Below are 26,577 nucleotides of genomic sequence, written 5' to 3'. Positions count from 1 at the left end.
CCTCCATTAAAAAAAAAACCAAGAAACTGTGGTTTTGACTGAAATGTCTCAACTTATCTATGGCTTGCTGAAATTTGAATACTTTTGGCTGGCTTGTCACACCTGCCCTTTGGGTATTCATTTTATTATTTAGTATTCTGCATTCTTGTATGATTTGGAATAAAGAGACTTCTTCGTTGTGTTGAAATGCGCTGTCCTGCAGCCATTCATAAAGGGTAGATGGTTAACACTTTACTTTGCTAGTTATCTCCACAAAAGTGCTTCATAGCCATCTGACAAATACTAAAGTAACATGGTCCATTAACTATATGTTTATCATAATATAGGATTTCAAGAGACCATCCTATGGTCATGGTTTAAGTAGCTAGATGCTACACAGACACATGCTACCACTGACAGTGAACACTCACAGAAACAATGCAGTATTATGACACCAGAAGTAGTGACAATGATAACATCAGTGAATCCATGTAGTCGAATGTTGTAGTCAAATGTATGTTAAATCACACTCAGGATCTGGGTGTGAAACTGCATGTTTAAAAAAAGCATTCTCAACTGTTATTAAACTCTCTGGATGCCCCTTTTAAAATGCAGTTTTTGTGGTGGCATAAGGGTGCGGTCATACCGAGTTCCTCAGTTTACCACTTGCCACAAACTGGAGCCTGTTCCAGCCCAGCCCAGAGAGCAGTACGCACTCTGCCCACATGCTCCACGGCCTTGGCATGCTGTACATTGTAGAATTACATCAGTATGGGAGAGCATAAAATGCTGACCCCCTCCACAAATGAGCCGCCCTCATATTTTGGTGCGTTTCTGAGACAAAGATTAGCTTTGTCAGTGTTAGTGGCCTCTGTTTGTGCGCAAACAGCCTACAGATAATTTAGAAATAAAGTATGCACAACATTGGCATAAATCAATCATTATCTTTCAGAATCAACTTCCAGTAAGTAAAAAAAGAAAACTTGTTATATAGTCTATAATTTAAGAATACAGTGGAAGGGTTGTTCTCTCTCATGCCACACACAGTTTCAGGTTAAATCAAACTCAACAATGTACAGGAATCTGTGAGATAACAGTAATAATTTTTATTCAGGGGGCCACCTTAGTAACAATTATTACTGCCAAAGTGCCACACATGTCATATGTTGAAGATCTTTTCCACCTTATGGTCCATGTATTCCTCACATGTAAGGAAAAGTGTGGAAAAACTGAGTGGAGAAAAACCTGCCCATGGCTGAGACTGTTGCTTTCTTTGCTTTTGTATGAGAGAGTGAAAGAGGCAACAGCACACACAGCACAGCAGTTGGCAGCTTCAGTACTTCCTCATCCTGACTGCTGTATAGAGGCAGAAAGCCGTTGTTCCTGGCTCTTCATTTTCAATCTCAGACTCTGTAAAGTTCAGCAAAGGACAAATACTTTGGTCATTTGTGCTGCAGGGTACTCAGGCAGAGGGTAGGACAGCATTCAAACACGTGAGTGAACTGCAATGTTTGCTTTAAACTTGAGCATTTTCTCTGTCACCAATCTGCCGTCACTATCTCATTACTCTGTTCTTTTACAGCTTCCTATGGATAGTGGCTTTTACTTTAGATTGAATGTTAACAGGTGTCTGTTAGATTAAAATAGAATAGCTTGAATTCACTGAAGTCAGTAAATTCACCAGGTTTTCCACATTTCTGTCAACTACAGTGCATTTCTGAAGGGGGTTGTAGGCTTGGCTAAATTTGCAATCTACGATCTTTTGGAAGAGAAAGTTTTAAAATAGTGGCTAACTAGAGGGTACCATATGTTATCCTTATGGTATATTACATTAAGGTTTATTTAGGTCAAATCTTGTTGCTAACTACATAGCCAAACAGGAACAAAGCTAAGAGGATGTGATGATTCAGAATGACATTTAACCTAGTAACTTATTTTATATATATATATATATATATATATATATATATATATATATATATATATATATATATATATATATATATATATATATATTTTCTTATCTAGCCATTGTAGTTTGAAACATTTCATATGCTTATTGGTTGAATGATTCACACTGCTGCTTTTGCGTGTCTGTGAAGCAGACTTGTCAGTGCCCTTGGTCTGGTGGTAATGGTATACATTAGTTTAACATAGCTGCAAAGCTTTGGCTTGTTCTGCCTTAAGGTGTTTGAATCTCTCTATTATTCTCTATGGATGGAATAAAATAACTGTATCAATGGTATTCAGTCACACCTGAATGCACTCTGTCCAACTGAGTCTTACCACAAAAAGACAGCAAATTTTGCAGCCACTCCTTTGTAGGACTGCAGTTTCCCCCCTATGATAACTGCTTTCATTTTTTCTTTAATGGCTGCATAAAATGAATTGACAGGATGTTCATTCTTATGCACAGAGTGATGGGTGGTTATAGTTCACTTCCATCTGTCTTATATTCTACATGCACACTAAATATTTGAAGTGGAGGTTGCTTTGCTTGTCCTGCACTGTACCAGAGTCTGTATTTAAGGTCAGAGAATGGCCAGGACTGGTTAGCTTGTATTTGTCTCTGTGATATGAGACTATTTGTGGTTGTGGCAAGCTGAGCTGGAAAGGTTACATAATTGCACAATGAATTTCTTGGATCCAGGTTGGTATTTAAACAGTAGTAAACTACATTAATGTGGTAAATTTATATGGAGTGGTTTCATTACGATTAAACCAATAGGTTAAGGGATATGGAGGCAGGAAATTGGCTGTCAAACCTCAAATTAAGATGTGTTTGGTTGCATTTGTTTACCTTTCATATATCTCAGTTTGGTCTGATTTAGTGAGCTGTTTACATTGTGTGTCAGTGCTGATCTTGGTTATGTAATGAAAGCACATTGTCCCCCGTCCTGGAGTTGTATCAGATCAGAGATCGTCTTGTCCAAGCCCAAACTGATGACTGCTGTCAGTTGCTCTCGACTCCATGTGCTTTCCCCTTATCTCCTTTTAGCAGCATAGTGCAGCAGCAACCATCAGAAATTTGAGAAACTCCTCCTCCTCTCTGTCTCATATTCAGCCTTTATGCCATCTTGCCAATTTTGGAAGCAATATAATTAAGGCAGATGACAACCTATTACTTACTGCTGTGGTGACTGCAAATTATATTTCCCTTTCTAAAATGGTTGGTTTTTTTGTATTTTTCTTTTACACCAAATTCCATATTTAGCTTTTACCAATCGTGTATATAAGTCATCAAGTCAGTTTTGCATCTAACGTATATGTTTTATCAGACTCTGCAAGCTGCAGTGTTTTAGTCAGTTCAAGTTTAAAACACAACCTTTCTGTCTTTCTCAGAAAGACTTTTAGGTTTCATAACTGGGTCGTTGTAAACTAAGTGGAACAGGGTTCTGGCTCCTGAGAATCATGTCTCTGCAGAGGAATATGGAGAGGTCAGAACTGAGTTCTGCAGTGGCCAAGGGAGGTGGAGACAAAGTGTATCAGCCTTTTACAGTTTACAGACTTGTACTTTCAAATGTTACATTATTGTTTTACAGTTGCCTGATTTTAATTATTATTTCAAAATGTTTGCCTACTGCTTACTTCCCTTACATTTAAAAAAAAAAAACAAAAAAAAAAAAACCCCAATACATCTGAGATTGAAACATCCTCAAATTTATCTCACTTCCTCATTTAGCCTACAAAGAATTCAGGGCTGGTTGAGAAACAGGCACAACTTGTGCTTTGCAGTGAGTGGTGCCATAGCTGTGCAATCTGTATCTGAGGCGAGGTGAAACATCACAGTTGAAGTGTTAGACTCCCAGGCCAGGCAGGAGGTAGTCATGGGATATTGCCTAGAGAGGCCTTAAGTATCATATGATGGACCAACAGGAAAACACATGCTCTCATACAGGCAATAAAGAAATTGATAAAATCATGATGCTGGTTACTGCAGCATCATTTATCCTGCTCTAAGCTGATACACATGCAGTATTTCACTCACTGCAGTACAAAACATATATAGATAGTTGCTACTGGAGTCGGGAGGAAGCTGCCCTTCCTGACAGGCCTGTCATGGGTGTACATGCTTACAGAGACTAGAGGGTATCCTTATTAAGAGTCCTCTGCTTCTCAGAGGGTTAGGTTACCACAGCCCTGATCAATAAGTCAGCCTGCCCAATGGGAGCTACAGAACCTTTTACCAGTATGCTTTCTCTGTGCACTCCAGATGAGTGGATTACCCACATCAAATGCACACCTTTAACAGTCACTCTGACCACATCCTGTCCTATTATTGTGCTACTTTTTAAAAGGAGCCTGTTGTGTTCCAGCTCTATATTTTTATTCCAGGACTTTGCTCAAGTAGTTGTGTATTATTCAGAGTTTATTAACTTATACTGAGCCTTGATACAGCCACTCCTTTCACCAGCTGTCGCAAACTAGCTGTTTTAGCTCCTCCCCCTTTAGGACCACTTTCCACTTGAGCTAACTTTTTATATGCCCATCAAAAGGCGGGACATATTATGTGAACACCCATGCCAGGTTGGTGTCTGGGCAGCGTCCATTGAAGTGTCCTCTCAATACCTATTCGGCCTACATTTACCAGATTTCATGGTTAGATAGCTTATGACCAAAGCAAGGTTGGAATTGTACATGGGGTCACTGGGGTCAAGGTCACTGTGAATAGAAAAACAGTGTCCACTCAATAACAGGGTGACAATGAACAGGGTTAATATGGTGTGACGGGTGTATTTTGCCCCACTAGGCAGTGCTCTTGCTTCTGATTGCTTTGAACAGCAGGTGGGTGGGTCTTTTGTGGAACTGTGTGTCTGAGATGACCATATTAAGGATATTCTCTCTCTATGATGACATAATGATCCAAGAATAGAAAAAGTGTCTCAAATGGTGTTTAAAGCAGTCTGATGCCTGAGCTTTTGACGCTCAGGAATTACTTGTATGTATGATCTCATTTGAAACTATGGCCATGTTTACCATGAGTATCCACAATCAGTACACTACTTTACTTTGCTTTTTTACATTTTTAGAGCACTTTAAACACAGGAACTGTAACAAAGTGCTGTACAATCAGTACACTTACACATTGACATAAAACACAAAACACATAGCAATAAGAACAAGCTAAAAGCAACAGTCTTAACTCGGGGTAAAAGCCAAACGGTAAAAATGGGTCTTAAGAAGAGTCTTAAAAGTAGATAATAAAGGAGCACTCCTAATATATGATGGAAGGTCATTCCACAGTTTAGGAGCAGCAATACTGAGTTTAAGTTTTGACCTAGGTACTCTCAGGAGTAGTTGGCCAGCTGACCTGAGCGAACAAGTCGGAGTATATGGGTCAAGTAGCTCAGAGAGATAAAAAGGAGCAGAGCCATGTAGACATTTAAAAACAAGTAAAAGGATCTAATATTGAATTCTAAAATGTACTGGCAGCCAGTGCAGGTAAGCCAGTACAGGGGTAATATGTTCTCTCTTTTTAACTGTGGTTAGTAACCGAGCAGCAACGTTCTGAACCAGCTGGAGCGGCTTTATGGACAACTGGCTAATTCCAAAATAAAGAGCATTACAATAATCTAAATGGGAAATAATAAAAGCATGAATTAAAGTTTCAAATTGTTGCTCAAGGAGAATGGGTCTTACTTTAGCCAGCTGTCTGAGATGATAAAAACTATGTACTATATATGACAGAAAATAAGAAAAATTGTAATAGGTCCACTTTAACCATATTCCTTAAAATGGCTGTAGTAGACTGCATATATATCTTCTACTACTACAAGTGTAAATATAGTGTGGAGTCTTGGTCAGTGCTGCTGGTATGAACAAATCCGATAAGAGATTGGGTTCTTTCTCCTCCCTCTTGCAGGAAGTGGTTCAATAGTGTTTCTGCTGAAATAATTTAAGCTCCCTGCAACGGGAGCTCCTTGCTTGTATTTTTTGGAACAGCAATAAATGCCACAAGTCAGTGCTAATCCATTATGGTCATCTTATTAACCTGAAGGAAATGTGTTGCCTATTTTTCTGAGCTTCCTTTTAAGTAATATATGCCTGTGTTACTGGAAGAAAGCGTTATCAAAGGTCTTTCCTGGCTCACAATGGGCCTGGGGGGTGGGGGTGTTAGACATCAGTAAGCGTGATCCATCCACATTCAGTAAAGGCAGTGAGTCTGTGTTAGCTTACTTAGCAGAAATCTATGTATGTTCTTCCTGTTTTGTTTTGTTTTTTGAGTGTTTGATGTACAAAAATGTAAATTATGTTTGAGTAAATGAACCCCAGTTAAGAAAATAGGTTTTAAAAAAACAATGATTTTCAAATCTATTGTTACACAGGGGACAGGAGGAAATACAGGCCGAAAATAATAAATAAAAAAGGTGAACAGAGTATAATGATAATGATGATGATGATGATGATGATGATGATGATGATGATGATGATGATGATAATAATAATATAATAATAATAATGACAATGATATTTACAAGTCCAAGCAGCTTCGCACAGTGTCATATCTTGTTCTCAGAGATGTTTGTTGTTCAGAGCTTTTTCTAGTTAATGGAAAATCATGTGTTCAAATCGCTGCCTCTGAGGAATAGACACTGGAGCTCAGTGGTTAAAATAAAACCGCCCTGACCAAGTCAGTCATGAGCATTCATCAGCCTACTGCACACTTGCATTAGTGCTGTTGTTGTTGTTGTTGTTGTTATTATTGTTATTATTATTATTATTATTATTATTATTATTATTGTTTACCATTTTATCATAATGAACAACTTCTCCTCTTTCTTGGGACTTTTCCCAGGTGTAGTCTGCTGACACGCAGTCATGATGAAAGCGGGCGCCACCAAGGTGGGGCTGCCCAAGCTGGGACTCCAGGAACGAGTGAGGCAGGCCCCCTCAGGTTCCTCTTCCTCCACCACCACCACCACCTCCTCAGCCATGAAGACATCCAGATCCTCCAACATGCTGGCCTCAGATCAGCGCCTTAGCAGGGTGAGTCACAGGCACAGCGATTGTGACAGATTTACACAGCTAATTTTTGTCTAAATAAAAGTATGTCAAAACATGACTAACTTTATTAAACTTACAATATTGGTACTAAGAGCAGATGTGTTTCTAGCTGAAAAGAGCCAGCAGTGATGATGCCTTGACAAAGCCCCCACAGGGAGCTGCGGCCTCTGGCTCACGGCTGAAGAAGACTGTAACTACGGGAGCCATTTCAGATCTCGCTGAGGCCCGTCCTCGCAGCCTGTCAGGTAGGAGACTCTCAACAACTAATCTTAGAGACTTTCTTTGGTAGAAAAGAACCCAATATAATATAAAAAGGGGAAAGGATGTGATATTCATTAAATTATGCACTTGATGCATACACTGCTCTAAAAAATTAAAGGCACACTTTGAAAACACATGAGATCTCAATGGGGAAAAACAGTCATGCTTAATGTCTGTACTGATATGGACTGGATAATGTGTTAGGAATGAAAGGATGCCACATAGTTTGATGGAAATGAAAATGATCAACCTACAGAGGGAATTCAAAGACGCCCAGAAAATCAAAGTGAAACAGTGATGCAGCAAGCTAGTTCATTTTGCCGAAATTCTCAAAATCTCAAAATGTTACTCAGTAGTTTGTCTGGCCCCCACATGCTTGTATGCATACCTGACATTGGGGCATGCTCCTAATGAGACGGGGTGGTGTCCTGGGGGATCTCCTCTCAGATTTGCACCCGGGCATCACTGACCTGGACAGTCTGAGGTGGAACCTGGCGGTGTCGAATGTACCGAAACATAATGTCCCAGAGGTGTTCTGCTGGATTTGGCTCAGGCACATGTATTGATGTGCCATGCTGAAGGAGTTGGACTTGCAGCCACTAGAGGGCCACATTTCATCACTAAAGTTGTCTGTTGTGGGCCTCCAGGTGCTGGTTGGAACTGGCAGCTTTACAGATGCTTCTTTTTACTTCTTACTCCTTTTTTTTTTTTTTTTTTTTTTTCTCCTTGTGACTCTATTTTTTTCACAGTTTGTTGGCACTAGTGAAGTGCAGGTGTCTAAGGACTTAGATTCTCAAGATTTTGGGCCAAAAATGAGATACTAGACACATTCATAGTCTGCGCCTTAGACATCTGCTCAGCCCTTTGAACAGCAGGATATGTTTTGGATGAAAGTGTTAAAAAAAAAACACATGTTCAACTCTGTACATTTGAATATGCTGTTTTTTTATTTTAGGAGGGAATGAATTAACAATTAAGACAACACAAGTGTTTGCATTGCATGTGAGAAATTCTTCTTTGTTAAACCTTTTATAGGGAACACACACACCCATTCATATGAATGGGTGTGTGTCCAAACCTTTGGCTGGTACTGCGTTTATCTAGTTATAGGATTATGTTCTTATTTATTATATTTATCTTTAAATTGTTTGAATTAAATTGCAGAAAATAGTGAAACATCATGAATAAAAATGCAGAATTATAAATTCCCCGACCCCCAAGATGGTGTCTGTCATTTATTTCTTTACCCAAAAACATTCAAATTAAAATCATATTTATTTATTTATTTATTTTTTGCATTTTGCGTTTTGCATTTTGGTTAGCAAAAGATGACTCATCAACTTATCATAAGCTGCAAATTCATTTCATGTATTTTGAATGACTTATTGACTAATTGTTTCAGCTCTATTGCTGAATACTTTGGTATGTTAGAACCATACTTTAAGAGCATTGATGCATTTTATTTGAATGTAGTATGTTTTCTATAAATGTGGCTATTGTAGCTGTGTGAATTGTGCAACCTGTTTTGTGTCCAGAGGTTCAAGGACACACTTCTGTTGGCTTGTGTTTGAAATAATTGATGTAAAAATCTTTTTGCTGTAGTAGTCCAAGCTCCCTGCCCTATTATCCACTGTTTTGTGCCAGCCCTCATTTCCCCAAATCAGAGGAGCAGAGGGAGTCAGAGGAGAACTGGTACAACCAACAATAATTACGACAAGTAAAGGAGATTTAAATAAACTGGAAATCTTCAAAACAATTACCATATTGAATGCATGACTTTCCCCATATAATGTCTTCATTATAATTTTATATATATATATATATATATATATATATATATATATATATATATATATATATATATATTAGGAAAAATATCAATGTTAAGGTAATGTCAAGTTTTATTTAGTCGTCTATTACATTTAGACACACTACAAGCCAGAAGTGTTGTAGGATGTAATGTTTGAGTGGGCATTTCAATTATTTTTCCAATTACAACAGCATTGCTTTTAGTAAATATGGTATGCAAAAAAGCTGAGTAATTTTTCAGAAGTGTTTGGGGTTCTTGAACCGTTAGACTATGTAATAATTATTGTTGATTAAATAAAATGGAGAGAGGAAAACTTGTGATTAAAATTTTGGTTTAGATCTCCATTAGGCTATAAAAGGATGTCTATACTGAATGTTAACTTTAGCACTAAGATGATGTTAAGTAATGGTAGCTCAGCATGTAGTACTTTATCTTTGGGAAACTAGGATGCAAGTAACTTAAAAGTATTTTACGATCCATGGCCTTGTGTGTTGGTTTTGCATTTTGTATTGGCTACTGGATAAACAGAACAACTACATGATAGCAAAGTGCACATTACATGTCGTACAAATATGGCGGGTGATAATGACAGGGATTTGTTTGAGGTAATTAATGTTGTGCATACCCTTGGAAGTCCTCTGTGTGGGAGAAAGCTGTTTGTTTATGGCAGCCCATCCACACAGTGTGTGTGGATGCTGTGCTCTGGTGAATTTGTTCTTCAAAGGGCTCTTGTGCTTAAGCGCAGATAATTGAATTCTACTTGACAAAAGACTCCAGAGGAGCTGAGAAACCACAGCCAAGTGAGGCTCTCGATCCTTTCATACACAATTAGACCATGATCAGCTTTCACTGGATTGGGCTCTAATTAACCAAAGTTTGCTTTTTCAAAGCTTTTTCACACCCAAGGACAAGAACAGATGCCCAATTTGTGCTATTCATGATAAATTCATTACAAACTTGCTTTGGTCTAGTTTTGCTTGGAAATTTCTGTTATCAAATTCAACTTAAATACAGCAATATATCATAGAGGAAAACTTCTTTTAAAATAGAGTTGTGATGCTGTCATACGACTGCATTTTATATCCGAGAAAATGAAATCTTTTATGTAACACAAGCTCACTCAGAGATTGTTTTTCATCCTGGTTGCTGATCTCAACTGCTGTTTAGTTTGACTGCAGTAACGAAAACATCCAAAAGATTTTATCACCTTCATTTTCCTTTTATGTGTCCAAATCCCAAAATATGTTGCTCTCATCAAATAGATTTAATCAAAATATGAACTCAACTTACGCTCACTTAATATAAACTTCTAAAGGGAACCCTAGGCTAACAGGCATATACCAACCTTGTGTACACAAGGAGTGGATGTTCTTACTGTATGTTTCCCTTCATTCCATCTGTGTTATGCTGCACCTGGGATGAGATGGCACACATCAAGACATGGACAATAAGTGGACATGTCAAATGTGTCTCCAAAAAATCAAGCTTACGTGACACGTGAAATAACAGCATTGGTTAGCCATGCATACAGCTCATGGCAATCATTTAGCTTGCTGCTTTCAATAGTAAATCTAATAGTTCTTTTGAAATATTCACACGGGGGGAATGACAGGATTTGAATATAGATTGGGGTGGTGCTCTGTGGGTTTTCAAACTGTTTGAGATGTGATGCTTTGAAATGTCTTGGGTGTTTTGCATTTATTGATGTGGAAGAGAAGAAAAGCATCTGTTTGAAGAAGATTTAGTTTTTGAGTCAGGAGAAAAGTAAAATATTCAACATTTGCATTGTGACATTTTGGAATAAAAATGTCATGATGCAAATGTGTCATCGGGTTTGCCTTAGTGAGACCGTCACCCTTCACGTTAGTCATAAACACATGAGCTCCGTAGCGGATAAGTGACATTACATGCTGACATAAAGCCATCAAGGCTTACTGGGCTCTGAGGCACACTGCAGCAGAACTGTCATCATACCCGTCAAGCAGTAATTGAGTCTTTTCTCAGAAGCTGTCCACCTGTATTTTGTGACTGTGGTTTCATGACACAATCCTTATAAAGTAGGTAAACATACTCATGTTACCTTATTTAAGACTCATGATTAAGCAGTGCACAGTTGTTTGTCCCACGTGATGACCTTATATTTTTGTGCAACAGTCAGTAAAAAGTATATTATTGTTTAATGAGAACTGATGCATAATTTATTTTTCTGGAGATTTGTAAGAAGTGGGTCAGATGTGATATTGTGCACACTTGGGGAAGATAAACAAACACAGCATAATTCTTGTGGTAATTAATACAACTTCAGGGAGCAAATTCAGCTTAGTGCAACAGTCTTTAGAAACTGCTCTGTGGTGTTCCTCTCTTTCTATTAATAAAATTAAATAGATGTGAACTGATATTTTATCATAATCTTTGAAAAAATTCTCATCTCTATGTAGTTTTTGTCTATGCAGTTATTGGCTTTGTAATGCAAATTATGCATCACACTGGAGCTGCTTGTAACACTGCTGTACTTTCAGGAGACTTGAAAGAATAGAGTAATGGTGAGTAGGGAGGGTCTAAGGGAACAAAATATTCTGAGTCATGGGGCAGAGACACAATTACAGTAGTCTCTAAAAAAGCTCCCCTGACTGCCAGTCTTACCCCACCCTCGTCTGCCCCATATAGTCTATGGCCTGGCCTCACAGCATGCCACACTAATGAGTCAAAACTGTTATTTTTGCTAATTGAGTCTATCCCCCTATCCCCTTTGGCACTTTACCAACTCTACCGTGCTGTTAGACAACGGGTTAAAACCCAGCCTCATCCTGATGACTTATTTAAAACTCTTCATCAATAATTCAGTAAAGCTTTCACTCAGAGGAGTCCCTGCGGAGTTTGCAAGGAGAAGGAGATAAAACTGCCCTGTTCTATAAATAACAAGCATGATGAGTACAACCGCAAATGCATAACTCTTATAAACTGCTTTTACTGATCGTTGCTTTCTTTCACATCTGTGCAGTTGTTGCTTTCACTCTGATCGCTGGTATTGAGGTTAGTCAGACTTCTTTGCATTGGATTTATTTAAATGGCTGAAGTGGGGTTCGTGAAGACTCACAATTCATATTCACGTTGTTTTACTTCTGCATTTATCCACTTTTATTGATCCATGTTTGCAAGTCAGCTGATGTTCAGTGATGCATTTTGATCTTCCAGTGGTTACAACTCTGACAAAGGTCGAGGAGCACTGACTTCATAAGTAGTAATGGCTGTTATAAGAACTTATCAGTAATTGATATAATAATTTAGTATAAATTTGTAGTATAAATGGGTTTGAGATATACTGGAGGTATAATCATATTACATACATAATATAATGCTTTCTTTCATATGTTTGGAAATATTTTATTTTCAAATACATGCACTTGAATGTTTCTATGTTTCTTCTCCAAGGTGTCCTTCTCCTAAATGATAGTGCAGTGCTTTCTCAGTGTAACTCAGGACCGAGGCTGAAATGAAACCAGGAATAGTGATATACTGTCTCATAGTGAGAGAATACTTTTACAGGTACACTCTGCTAAGGTTATTGGTGTTACCATCAGCACTAGTTAAGGAATAGGACACAGAGGTGTGCTTCAGATATTATGGACCCAGACTGTGTGTGAATTTTACTATGCATAGCACAGACACCAGACTCAGCCAAAGCACATGGTCCCAGCAGGGCCCTGTCAGCCTGTGTCAGATGGGAGGAGAAACAGGTATCGTCCTTGAGCTCCTCATATCTGTCAGATAAATTAATCAAATGTGACTCAGTCCACTGAGACACCTCAGCCTGCGTAAGCACTCAGCCGTAAGAGACAGACCCACTGACACAAGCAGTAAAAGTGCCAGGTTTGTGCTGTGGCAAGCGAGGCAGAGGAACCCAATGCAGGACTCAGACGAGGAGGTTAAAAATAACTTAAAGCTTTAATCCAAAAATACTAGAACATGGCATAAAGCACACAGCAGGGAAAAACCGATTAACTGACGACGCGACAAGGAACTAAACAACACACATACTTAAATACACAAAGGGATAACGAGGGAAAAGGAAACAGGTGAGAACACAGGTGAGAACACAGGTGAACGAAATACCGTATTTATCGGACTATAAGGCGCACTTAAAATCCTTAAATTTTCTCAAAAATCAGCAGTGCGCCTTATAATCACGTGCGCCTTATGTATGAATTCTTGTTGCGCTTACTGATCTTGATCCTCAAAAATCTGTCAAAATGTTTTAGTGCGACTTTGGTAAGGGATGCTTAACAAATATCGACATTTTCCAGAGCGTACAAAGCATACGACAGGGGGGTAACACCCAGCATACGCTTTTCAAATAGTTAGAAAATGTCGGTCGGTCTGTGTAATTTGAGCGCTGCCGTCTGACCGCCGATGGCCGAGGCACCCACACCACTACACCATTGCGTGGTCTGCAGCGATATGGCCTCAGGTCTGGCAGATCAGTTCAAAGGCCTCATTGAATTCTCTAAAATAGTCCATCATCGATTCACAAAATAACTCTATTGATGATATTAGACAGGAACAAGCTGTGAGTGCAGCGCAGCAGGTGTGGAAAGCAGCCAAAGCCGCCGGAGATAAATTTAACAAGAAGTGGAAGCATTGTTCCAAAAATGGAAACTGTAAGCAGTAAACCACAGAAAACGATGGATTTTATTCTACATGTTACTGGACTATTTTTTATCTATGCTGACCTGTATATTTATGTGTAATCTGGCAATCGGCGGCTGGCACTGTTGCTAACTTTTGTGTAACAAAACTCGCTGTTGGCTGTCTCAAAAGTTGCTAAAGGACGAATTCGAGGTGTGTGTGCTGTCCCCCTCGGTGCCAAAGAGAGGTCCGGGCAATGCCACAGCGTACAAGCAGTACGGATTTATGAAGGGCTTATATATAAAATGAAGAAATGACTTGTTCTTACCCTCATTAATAAAGAATATATTGTAGCGTCTTATAAGATGTTGAAGAAGATGGCGAGAGATTGCCAGCAAAAGTTGCCCTTTTATTAACAATTAAATGGTTGCTGTTTGCCGCTACCAAAACAAAACAGTAACAACAATGAGACTGACTCGGATAATGACGAGAGGGAACCCGGCATGCTTGATGCCGAAATCGCCCATCTGTTCAACTCAGACACTGAAGATGAGGAATTTGATGGATTTGCGGAAGATGAATGATTTAAAATGTATGTATTTTTCTGTATTTGTTACAACTGAACAATATTCTGAATTATTGTGAATGAGTTGAATAAAGTTCAACTTACCTGGCGCTTTTGTTTTGCTCTACATATGTTTTATCATGCGCCTTATAACCTGGTGCGCCTTGTGTATGAAAATAGACTCATTCATTGATATTGCACTTTATAATGCGGTGCGCCTTATGGTCCGAAAAATACAGTACACTGATGAAACAAGGGGAAGTAAAACCTAAACACGAAGCACAAGGAACACAAGATCGTCAAAATAATACAGGAAGTGACTAAACATGACATGTATGTAAACTTAACACAGAGGGAACCTAAATACCATGCACAAGGAAACAATAGGAAGGGAACTAAACAGGGCCAAGAAAGCCACAGGAACACTAACCAGACAGGAGGATACAGGAAACAAAACATAACACAGATAACTCAACAGAAAACAATAATAAACTAAGATCCTAATTCACAACACAACTAAAAGAACATAAGGGCCAATAGCCCAGCATCATGACAAAAAGTTATACAGTGCTGTAAAAACGTATGTGACCCCTTCCTGACTTCTTCTTTTTTTTTTTTCTTTTCTCAAATTTGTCACACTTTCATGTTTCAGATCAAACAAATTTTAATATTAGACAAAGGTAAACACAAAATGCAGTTTTTAAATGATGACTTCATTTATTAAGGAAACAAAAGCTATCCAAACCTACCTGACCCTGTGTGAAAAAGTTATTGCCCCTAAAGACCCATCCATATATACACTGTGGTATACAGTATGATTATGTTCTCATCTGCTTATTCTGCATAATATGTTAAAAAAAAAAAAATTATGTAAAGCATTTATAGCTTTGCTGCTGTATCTGGGATCAGCTGTGGCTCTTTTAGATTTGTTGGCCAGGGTTTTGGCATGAAGTCTGAAATCTCTCTGTTTAGAAGTCTGTGACCCCGGCAAGTCACCAAAAGACACTAGACAAAGAGCAGTGGTCTTGCCAGATTATGAGGTCTGTTGGACCTGCAGAGATGGACATCCTGCAGCGAGGAGAACATTCTTAGTTGGATTAGATGCATGTTTGTTTACCAAGGTGGATGTCCTGCTCCAAGAGGAGAGAAGAGAATATTAAGAAATGAAGAGTAAGCAGTATGAGCAGTTTATGCAACATTCATATGACTTAGAACCACCACGTACAGTATTGTATCAAAGGGCTGAATATTCAGGCTGACGTGGGCAGAATCATGTAACTAACTAGATCTTCCTTGCAGCTACTAGAGGATTTTTAAAAGGCTTTTCAAATGCATATTGAGCTTAAAAAAAATGTACAACTGTAAATGCCCCTTACATTATTCTTCTTATCATTTAGTTTTCACAGTTCTTTTCTACAGAAAGGAAATAAGGCAGTGGCTCCGAGCTTATGCAACAGACGCTCATCCTCCTAAAAATATCAGTGCTTATCTGTGTCACGTGTAGCTTTCAAAAAAATTATGGTGCAGCAAAGAAGAATTGTAATTTTGGATAAATACATCCGTGCACATTTGATTTTTGGGTTCAGAGAGATTAACTTGGCCCATCATAGTACCTTGTCTCTTTATTGGAGTACAGGCTCATTTTGACACAAGTATATTTTGTTCAAGTGTTGGTGATTTTCCTGATAGTAGCTCAAAAACACGACATTTAAGCTTGGGGACCCAAACAAGAGGCCACTACAGCTGAACATACGTTATTCTCCTTTCCAGCTTTTTTTTTTGTGTTGTTCCAGTTGTCATTAACACTTACATTATGAATGAGAAAAGAGAGAAAACACAAGCCTTCCTCTCACTCACTCCATACACCAAAGCTAGCACCCCTCCTTCACATATGTAGGCAAACCCACATACACTCACATGCTATTGTTCCCTGCAGGGTTTAGGGAAAACAGTGAAAGATTTTGGTGAAATTTTTGTAATTCTGCATGTGGGAGCAGGCATGGAAGAAAGTTCACTTTAAAAGAAGAGACAAAAGCTGCTCTACCACCGTCTGCCAAAAAATACAAATACTGCCTTTCCTTTCCTCCTCCTCCTCCTCCTCCTCCTCCTCCTCTTTCCTTCCTCCTTCCCTCCACCCTCTTCTCTGTCTCATACTTGTCCTTTTTTGTACCAGTGAGGGACAGATCATCTCACCATTGTTCAGCTGGTACTGGTGAGAGTAAACTGGCTGGCAGCAGTGGGAGGGAGGTGTGTTTTTGTGTGTGTGTGTGTGTGTGTGTGTGTGTGTGTGTGTGTGTGTCTGTCTGGCCGGCAGAGGAAGCCACGCCTCCTCTGAGCTGATTCCAGTCATCAGAGCTATAATGAAGTGCACACGACGCTCCCTGCCTGCCCGCCTGTCTGCCAGTGTGTCATACTGTCACCATCCTGGAGGACACACTCACACACTTTCACATACACTCACTCACTGACGGGACAGCAGCCTGTCTCCTCACACATGCTCATGCAGACACATACACTTCTACTGTCCAGGGAAAGAGAGGAGAAAGGAAAAAGAGAAGAAGGTGGGAGGAATAAGAAGAATTTTACATCCTATTGCATCCTCTCTATGTGACCAGCCAGTGCTGATTCTGGGTGCTGAACAGAAGAAACAACCCTACCACTCCTGTGCACACGCACCTCTACCCCCGCAGTTACGGATTCTTGGATTAGTCTGCCCCGGTGTGGAGTGTGGGAGCTGCAGAGCGGACCAACATGGGGAACCAAACAGGGAGGCAGGAGGAAACGGAGTCAGGTCTGCTTCTTCTATCGTGGTTTGCCTCAGCATCACATATTCTCTGTGTTTGGTTCATCTTTCTCACTTGAAGTAAAAAACAAAGATGGGCATTTTCTAAATACAATTTGCAACATGTAAGTACATTTCTAGCAAACAAGTCCTGATTAATGAGTACCGACTGAAGCTCTGACTGATTATGCCCTGGAGTTATCAAAGCTGTTTAAGCAGGTTAGAAGTTTGCTGCCGCTTTCTTCCTCCAGACTATGCGTGTGTGGTTTTGGATCTGGTGTCTTTCTGCATTTAGTCAGCCAGCACAGGTCTGTATTTGTATATATACACAAGAGGCAAGTGCTGAGTAGGGTTTGGCTGACAGTAAGCGTGAGGGAACCTGCCAGAGGAGATCATCACATCACATCTTTCCAATGCTCCAGGCTCATTGTGCCGTCATAAGATTCCTATTTCAAAGTCCCTCTGAACTACTCTCAGCAGCTCATCTTGAGGCAACCGGGTCAATTTGCATCTTTGTAGGCTTTCAAAATTTCTGTAAAAAATTTGAATTTGAATCTTTTAATGTGTGCAGAGCCTCTTGATATAAAATATTGAACACAGAGCTTAATCACATCTTTAAGCTCTTTTGTGATTATATTTGCATGTTTAGATGCAAGTGACCTGGCTCTGGCAACAGGAATGGGCGCACACATACACACACACGCGCACACAGTATTTTATCAGCGGTGGGCGTAAGCTGCATCATTTCATAGCAGTGGCATGTGTTATTGGATGATAGAGCACAGAAGGCTCAGATTGGAAGGCAGTGGTTGCAGGCTGCAGCATGCTTGAAAAGATTAGGTCTTCCCAGTGTGTGCATACAGCAGAAGCACACAGTTAATACATTATACACAAAAGATTGCTCATACTGAATTAAAAAGCAGGAACCAAGAAGGTTGATATAACCTTTGATCTCACTAATTGTTATCTGTTTACTAAGCATCGTGTGAGTACAAAGTAAAATTACTTTGCACTAAGACTAAATATAATTCTTAGTACAAAGTAATTGTGTGATTGGTAATCAAAGGTAGTTTAGAGGTTTGTGTGGTGAAAGTGAATCAGAGTGGATTGTTTGCCTAATAATCGTGTTCTCTAAGCTATGAAAAGTACTTAAACAATGCAGTTACTAAATACAGTACTTAATGGTGGTTGCTCCGGCCTCCCACATGAACCTCCATTATGAAATGAAACCTTCATTCAGCTATATTGTTAATTAACCTATTTTTATTATCAAGCCACTCTCCATTTTTTTCCAGATGAGCTGTTGTTGTAAATAAGAATTGATCATCATAGTTCTCATTATGCCTTCTCTTGACACCAAGCTATGCCAAGAAGGATGAGGCCAAGGATGCAGAGAAAATATTGTTTAGTCTTCTATAAAATCATTGGTTCATTATCTGCTCAGCAACAATATATTGATAGAGAGGGGAAGTGAAGTTTGCACTCTCCTTTAGCTTCTGCTCCACCCAGAAAGTGAAATAGCCTGCTGAGGGTTGTCAGACTGGGAATGAAAAGGAAAATAACAGCTCTGGTGCATGAAGTAGGAGTAGAAACGTGGGAACAGGAGGAACTTGTTCGGATTTGATTGATGGTGTTATCTCTGAAGTGGAAGTCTAAGGAGTGAGCTGTCTGCTGCACTGATAAGCAGGTCATTATCACAGGCAAACCACACTGATGGCTACTACTACAACGAGCCTTCCTTCTCCCCTGACCAGGAGAGCAGCCAAACCTGCGGTCAGCAAGTTGTCGGCTGTTGATGAATTGTCAGTGAAATATAGTCCAATAACAGTGGATTTATTTTCAGGCCTACAACTCAATCATACACGTCTGGGGCTCAGGAATTTAAAAAAAGTTAAAACATGTTTGTGTAATGAGGTAAAATAGATTGTTGTGACTTTCACATGGTCAAAAATGGGAATTTCAAACATTTCTGGTCTCTGCAGAATTTTGATTAGGATGCTTGAAGGTAGCTGTAATGTGTGAGGACACAGCCAAAAATTTAGAAGAAGAAAGTGTTTTTCAAAATGGGGCTATTATTTATGTGGCATTTAGCATGTTGTCATTAGAATAACATTGCTCTTTCTGTCCACACTCAGGTTATTAGCGGTACAGCAACATTAAGCTGTTTGATTTGGAATGACTTAAGACATCAGTCTAAATAACTTGGTATTAAGAATTTCTTTTCTTCTTTTCACAATTTTTTTTGTGCATTTGTGTATGGGTCATGGTCAACTAACACAGGAAGCTATATTTTGGTATGTTTAAGTAGAACTAAGCGCTGCATGGCTTCTGCTTGGTATGCTCCTGGGAATCCAATTTTCAGGTTTCACACATCTGCCTTCCCCTTTCCTTTAAACACTGAGATATTTTTGCTTATTGACACTGTTATAACTTCCAGAAATGAAGATGTATTTGTCATGGCTAGCTTTGAAAGAGATATTCCAGACCACCCCCGAGTATCCTAATTCCAGTCTAGAGCTGATACTTTGACTCACCAATTAAGACACTTTAAAAACTAACAGTAAATGTTTGTGCTGTTATGCTTCTTGGTTGTGCTCCCATTCAGAGCAGACTTCCACTCCGAGCCAGTCACTGTGGATGTGCCATCTCAACGGTATATCAGAGCAAATTGACGCAGAGCAGGGATTTACGATGAGGAAGCACGTTTGTCCAGCTTTTGATAGCCAGGACACTGTGAGGAAGTTAAACCAGTCAAATTTTCCATGGCAGTTAGCAGTAGGTACAGTGAATACACCATCCATTCTGCAGTGCTTTCTGTTTGTAGAGGGAGGTGTGCGCTGTTTAAATGTCCTGTTTGTGTAACAGAGGCTACAGCCTTGACATCAAAGTTAATACATTTTTTGCCTTCATCCCTCAGCTCATAAAACTCACAAATTTATGATAGAGCAGCTAACAATACATGTATGAAACGGACACCCTTACAAAAATGCTGGAACTGACATGCAAGCCACTAAGCCTGTGATTGTGTGCTCAATGCATACCAAATCAAATTTGACTTGATGTGGTTTGTATATCTCAGCAGCTGGCTGCGGTTCATCCTCAGTCTGGGAATGATAATCCTGGCCTTTCTGTGGATGTTGGCCCAGTTTTTGTCTTGAGAACAACAGGCCAAAGAAAGATCGCACAACTATCACTTTGTACTGGGTGTCATCTTGTTAATAATCTGTATCTGTCCCAGTGTCCAGTCATACCAGAAAATGGTGCAGCAGAGTTCACTCACCTCACACTCTCAGTGGTGCTGAGAACATGGTGAGTTTGTGAGTACTTGTAAGTTGTGAGACACGGCTAATTTTGTTGTCCTATCCATCCCCTGAGAAGTCAGCAGAGTCAGTTAGAGCTATCATAGGTTTGAATTTGCATCAAAAGTTCATTAAAACTGAATTGTGCATATACAATATTGCATTATTATCTTGAATCAGTTTCCTCTCTGAATCAGTTATGTGTTAAACTGTGGTCAGTAGAATGTGCCCCATTGTTCCTTATTGTAGCTTGAGATTATAAGTTGCAAAGTTGCAAATACCATTTCTATTTGTTGCTTAATCTTTCCAGAATATGCTTCTTTTTTTTTCCTTTTTGTAATTACTCCAGGAAAGTCAATCACAGAAGCTTAATACAGCCTTGTAGCAGTCATTCTAAAGGAATAAAGTTCAGATGGAAATCATCAGAAGCTTAAATCTAGTAATAAAACCTGTTGCCCATCACAGTCACTGATCCCTTAAACTTGCTGTCATGTAAAATGCCATATTATTCCTTCTGTGAGTCCAGTGTTAAACTATTTTCCATGTGGAGCAAAGAGAAATCCTCCCTCTCAGTTGGCCTGCTCATGGCCTCTGCTATTGGATTTCTCTGTAGGGTATTGGCTCTATAAGTAATGTAAAGGCGGGTGGATCAGCATAAGGGCGCTGTGTTAAAAGTCTTAGCATGCAGGCCAGTTTCAATGATTCAATCAAAATGATTAAAGGAGCCAAAGAACTCAGGCCAAGTGTCCCTCTGTGGCTTGCCAGCTCTCATGCTGCACTTCCCTGCTGTGCTGCAGAGGAAGCACAGAGCTGTACGCTTTTCAGGCAGAAATGAGTATCTCAGCTCAGTCTTGCACACATTATGTCTTCTTTTAAAGACTGGGTGGAAGGTTTGCTTGGTCAGTTGCTGGCACGATTGATCAACATGTCACCTGCTGGCAGGTCACAGCAATGGCATCAGATTAATTGTGGGGTGTTTTTCTGCACCTCTGCTTACAGAGGAGATTGGGGAGGCTTCTTGCTTTTCAGGAGGCTTTCTGTTTGCTAGTAAATGAGCAGTTCTTTGTTTTCATTTCAGCCCAGTAATAAAAGTTTCAAAGGAGTCTACTGTGTTGATGATGTGTACAATTGCACTGCCAACCTCATGGCAGAGAGGCTGTGCAGCCAGCTTAGACCCATTTTCTGATATTGGTAAGGACTAGCTAAGAAATCTGCTGTTAGGAAATAATCATTTAAAAAAGGGTAAATATCTATTTATTGGTCTTGAAAGTCAGTGTGTTGACTTTTCTTCCAAAGTTGTTTTTTTTGGGTTTTTTTTGCATCCCAAATGCAGACAGGCAGTCATTGTTTGAACTTGGTTTTTACGACAGGTGTCAGACTGTAGTGAGCCTCCAGTAAATCTCTGAAGCATGATGATACAGGAAGGCTTTTTCACACAGATGCCCTTGTTTGAAGGAGCTTCAGTTATTAGTGTATTAACCATTTTCTTGTTTATTACCTTAAATATGATTTACTGTCCTAGAATGAGAGTAGAGTTAAAGATCAGGAATTTATTTAGGAATTGTTGTTAAACATGTTTGTGCTATATACAGAAGCATCTTTATTTTAAAAAAAATTGTTGATTTTGAAGTTGTTTACAGTGAAAAAGTAATTGTATTGTCAAAATAAAGGGTTTAATGGTTTACAGTGGTGCACTGAGCTGTTGTAACACAGATTACCATCCACGCTAATGCCTACTCAGTCAGTGCAACAGTCATGGAGCCTCAGTTCTGTCTATCTTCCTCTCCGGTAAGAAGAAAGGAATGCCTGAGTCCTGGTATCTGACTGAAGGGCGCCTGTTGACCTATTTCATGCCCTGTCAGTAGGACAACAGGAAGTCCAAAAACAGCCTGTGTTTCTGTGTCTCCTCTCTTCTTCCACCTGACTGGAAAACTGCACATCACATTTCCTGGAAACCAGAGGAGAAGACAGATGAGTGGCAGTAAGAGATTCTCTTCCAAAGCTTGTTTATTATGGTGGTGATGCCAATGCATCATTTCAGGTGCCAGCTGTCTGACACTTGACCACCTGCAGTCATTATTCCATCGTGACTCCTCACCCGTGATCCCCCTGCTCTGTAAATTGAAGGCTTGGTGTGTTCTACTCACTGTGCACTCTGTCACCTCTTGGCTGGGAGGCAGGCGGGCTGCAGTTGACTGGCCAGTGCTGGACTGTGTCCAGCCACACGGCTCCTACTGTGATTTGAAAGCTTATCTTCATTAGCAGGAAAGAAGCATGCATACTGCATTACTGTGATTGAGGGGCTGACTTTTCATTAAAAAAAAACAAAAAAAACCCCAACTTTGCATTACTGGAAGTCATTCTGTTAAATTCATTTAGATAATTAGTTAATGTAAACAACGCAATCATTTCATATGGGCATGAAGGCTGTTTTTGCAGCTGCTGTACAAATACTGGTGGTATAACTTATGTATAAAAATACCACAGCTATAATCAACAGATTAATATTTGTGACGAGGTATAAAACAGTTCATGATACACTGAATAGTGAAAATGCTCTTTCATAGGGAACGATTTTCTTCTTTTTGTTCAGAGCTGCTGTTTCCCAGTATTTGCATATTCCTATTAAGAAGAGCTAGTTTCCACAGACTGCATGTGGATTTATTCCTTTCTGGAGGAGGAATGACCCACAGTAAGCCATTTACCTGCCCATTCCACTTCTTTTCACAGATTTAGTGCTTCTTTAGATGTAACTATAAATGGTCCTGGTCCTGAGCCGACCTACATCGAAGACAGCACTAAATTAAGGTGAAGATAGCTGTTAACTACCTCGGCTTTAGCTTTGATTTGTGAAAGGTTTGCACTTGCATGCCTGTTGTGTAAATGTTTTTCTTTGAAGATCCTAAAGTAAATTCAGTTCTTGCACCTTAATAGATTAACTAGAATTAGAAGTTTCTGATGTATTTGTGTACTGATAACTGCAAAATCTGCATTGTGTTTTTTCTGCAGCTTTACAGAATCTCCTCAACTACTATTACTGCTCTGGCTGAACAGTCAGATTAATCAGATGTAATGTAGTGTGTGGATTTATTGATATCATGGACACTTAATTAGTGATGTGATGTTAACACTCTCTTTTTTTCAGTGGTATGTTTTACTCAAAACTCTTTCCAGAAAACTTGATGTTTAAATTATTTAATGGTTCTTTTGTTTACTTTTGTGGTTCTTGGACCTTGGACACTGATGAAGTTCCTGTTATTTTTAAAGGGGGAAAAAAACAGTGTCATTTAGAGCAGTGCCATATTTTTTACCCACTGAGAGGCTCCGCTGCAGCAACTGGAGGTTAAGTACGTCTTTTACAGTCACCTCAACTGCAGTGTCTCAGTAAAAGCCGTTCTCACTCTTGTCATTCCCTGTCTTTAATTAATTATCATGTTTTATACCACTGACCACTTTAAGAAGAATCTAATCTAGGCTATTTTGTTTCAGTAAGTCATTCCAAGTTTAGCAAACCTTGTGAAAGTTAGATGATCAAAATGAGTATAAAGTAATAAACATTCTACAGCTAACAAGCTTACTGGAGTTGTAAATGTTACCACAAATACTGTCACCTGTCAGCAGTGACATATCAAATGTTCAGTAACCTTAAGGAATTTAAACCTGTTCAGTGCCATGAATCCCAAAAGATGCGCTGATCTAAATCCCAGCCAGTATACTTCTGCTCATCCAGTTAGCAAATCTCATATCCAGCATGGTATTTAAACTCTTTCAGGATTCTTCATGCATCTGCAAGCCACTTTGTAACTCACTGGCTCCTCCTTTCTGACTTAATCAATGTTGACTCTTTTCTGTACAGAGGTCTGGCTGCTGCTCTGCTTTCCTCTGGTTTCCCATTTATACACACAGGACAGTAGATATGTTGAAGAACAAAGCCATACCACCACATATAAATTACTGCAGATATAAATATCAGTCTTCTGGTGACTGCAACAGTCCTGACTGAAATGTACTGTAAGTGGTTTTGGATTTAAGGTAATGGGTAGAATTTGGATACAGTTGAGTGCGAGGTACCTCTACTATAAAGCCTTGCATCCTTTTTTTTGTGGTTCTGTAACTCCTGGCCTCTGTATACTTGTGCCTATATACTTGTGGCTCTTTAGCATCCTGTCTTTTTGCATGTGCTGACTGCCGACATTGACACTGGTGTCATTTCTCTGTGCACATGAAGCAGCTGTGGTGATGTCATGGCTAAAGAGGTGGGCGATCTAAAGATGAGTGAGTTCATGTGCTCCATCTGGGTTTTATTCACTAAGAGCAAAAAGAAAACAGAAGATGAAGGAAGAGTGAATGGAAGGCTGGCCCACAGTCCCACTCTTGGCATCTCACTCATTCTCAAGAGAATATACTGATCTTAATCACATCGGACTCTGTCTCACAAAGACCTATTTACCCTCTCTTTATTAACACCCATAATGACAATATGACCAGTGACCATAAGATAGGCACAAGCTGGTAAGTGTTTCTTTCCCTCCCACGTGTGGCTGATGCTTCCTGTAGTGGACAGTAAATTGGAATAAACATTCAGTGCGGATTTTATATTCAATTCTTTCGTGTGACTTTAGGAGTGTGTTTTGTCCTCATTCTGTCAGTCATGGGTTCATCTGTGAATTGCAGGGAAAAAGTGACTGTGGATGTTAATTCAACTCTTTGGATCTTTGTAAAGTGTAGGTGTGTCCCGTTTTACCTGACAGCATTTGTAAATGACAGCATCCCTTCATTTCAGGCAGGTGGTAGTTGTTTTTAGTGAGCGACAGCCGGGTGTCCAGACCTCATTCTGCTATTCATCATTTGCATAGTCCAGGATTGTCTTTCAAATCTGAACTTTGATTGTTTTGTGTAACAGTTGTAAGTCATCATTTAAAAACATTTTCTGTTGACACAGTTGATGTGGGTTTACCTCCCTGCTTGAAGAACCTCACATTTGCAGCGCAGCTTCTCACTGCAGGAATGTTAAACAGTTTTGTACCCCAGAAATTGTGCCAGTGTTGGCAGCTTCTGCTATAGTTGCTGGCTTATTGAATAAGGGGATAGTCTGAGCAGAGAGCCTATCAATGGCGCAGTACTTAGAGCCCACAAGGGTATAGGATTTTTAATTCCAAACTAGGCCATTTGTTGTGGGTTTTGTATGCGTGTATGCTCTAAGTCCGTGCGCGTGTTGCTCAGGGAGATGCTCAGTCTTCTCTCACAGGATGCCTGTCTAGCCTTTGCTTTGGGGGCTTGACGATGATGCTGTATGCATGAGAGAGACAGTGCTGTCTCTGTCCGTAAGCACTGCTTAATGCATAAACTGCTTTGTGCCTGATTGCTCCACGTGCACAGGGACCTTTGTCGTCCTTTGAAACAAGCAAGCCCCTTGTGTCTCCCTCGCTGTTTGCTGATGATCTGAAAACAAACAATACAGCGTTTTCAGATGGCAGCCAGCTCACGCCAGGCATCAGTAAATACTCTTCATATTTGAGAGGGGTCTGGAAAGGGCTCAGGGCTGCGGCCCACATTGATGCAGTTAAGCTCTGCTGCAGTCATGAATGGTCACAGCGAGCAACAGACAGTGTCAGGCAGATGCACTGTTGTCCAAACAGAGAACAATGTGTGAATAGGGTATAGTGACCATAGTGCTGAATAATACAAACATGAATGCAATGCACTGTCTATTCAATTGGTATCATTACATGATGTTAACAAATTCATGGTTCTAGCATGGGTGTATGTTGATTTTATTAACCTTTCCTTGTCAGTGTACATGATAAGTCTACTGAGAACAAGTTCATCTTTGATACGTGAATTGCAAATTATTTATCTGGACAGGCATTAGATTTGCAGTCCAAATCTAAAAGTATTTTTTACTCTAAATTAAATGTGTATTTGATCCAGTTCACTTCAACTGTTAAACACAAGTTATTTTCTCATAAAGAATATTGTAATGTTTGTATTGGTTTTGTAAATTTTACACATTTTGTGAAAACAATGTTTCTACTTATGAGCTGCTCAGTGTTGTTTGTAGTTATATTTTAAGGTTATAGTTATGATTTCAGAGGTTATCAGATGTAGAGGCTTAGATTTGTTCGGGCTAAGAAGCCCTTATAACCAGTGATCCAAGATGTTGAAGTGGCCGTGTAGCTGACAAAGAGAAGGAAATGTTTTAGTTATAATTACAAATCAGCTCTGATAATTAAACACTGTTTCAGTATGT

General features: G+C 39.6%; 1 protein-coding gene across 4 annotated transcripts in view; it reads left to right on the top strand.

Annotated features, from left to right (window-relative positions):
• The window catches only part of specc1 (sperm antigen with calponin homology and coiled-coil domains 1), a 76,028-nt gene that overhangs the window by 10,062 nt on the left and 39,389 nt on the right, over nt 1-26,577 (top strand). For 3 of the 4 annotated variants that reach the window (XR_004020952.1, XM_030745607.1, XM_030745609.1), the window contains exons 2-3: nt 6,776-6,966; nt 7,094-7,229. Coding sequence is in view for 3 of the 4 variants with exons in the window: in XM_030745607.1 (XP_030601467.1) it covers nt 6,799-6,966; nt 7,094-7,229 (304 nt within the window). In the remaining variant the exon portion in view is untranslated. Of the gene's footprint in view, nt 1-1,332; nt 1,473-6,775; nt 6,967-7,093; nt 7,230-26,577 lie in introns of those variants that run through there. The other variant, XM_030745608.1, reaches the window with a different exon arrangement.

The sequence above is a fragment of the Archocentrus centrarchus genome, chromosome 14, assembly GCF_007364275.1.
Source record: "Archocentrus centrarchus isolate MPI-CPG fArcCen1 chromosome 14, fArcCen1, whole genome shotgun sequence".
NCBI classification, from domain to species: Eukaryota; Metazoa; Chordata; class Actinopteri; order Cichliformes; family Cichlidae; genus Archocentrus; species Archocentrus centrarchus.
Note: the sequence above shows the minus strand (reverse complement) of the source record. Positions and strands in the feature narration are given on the sequence as shown.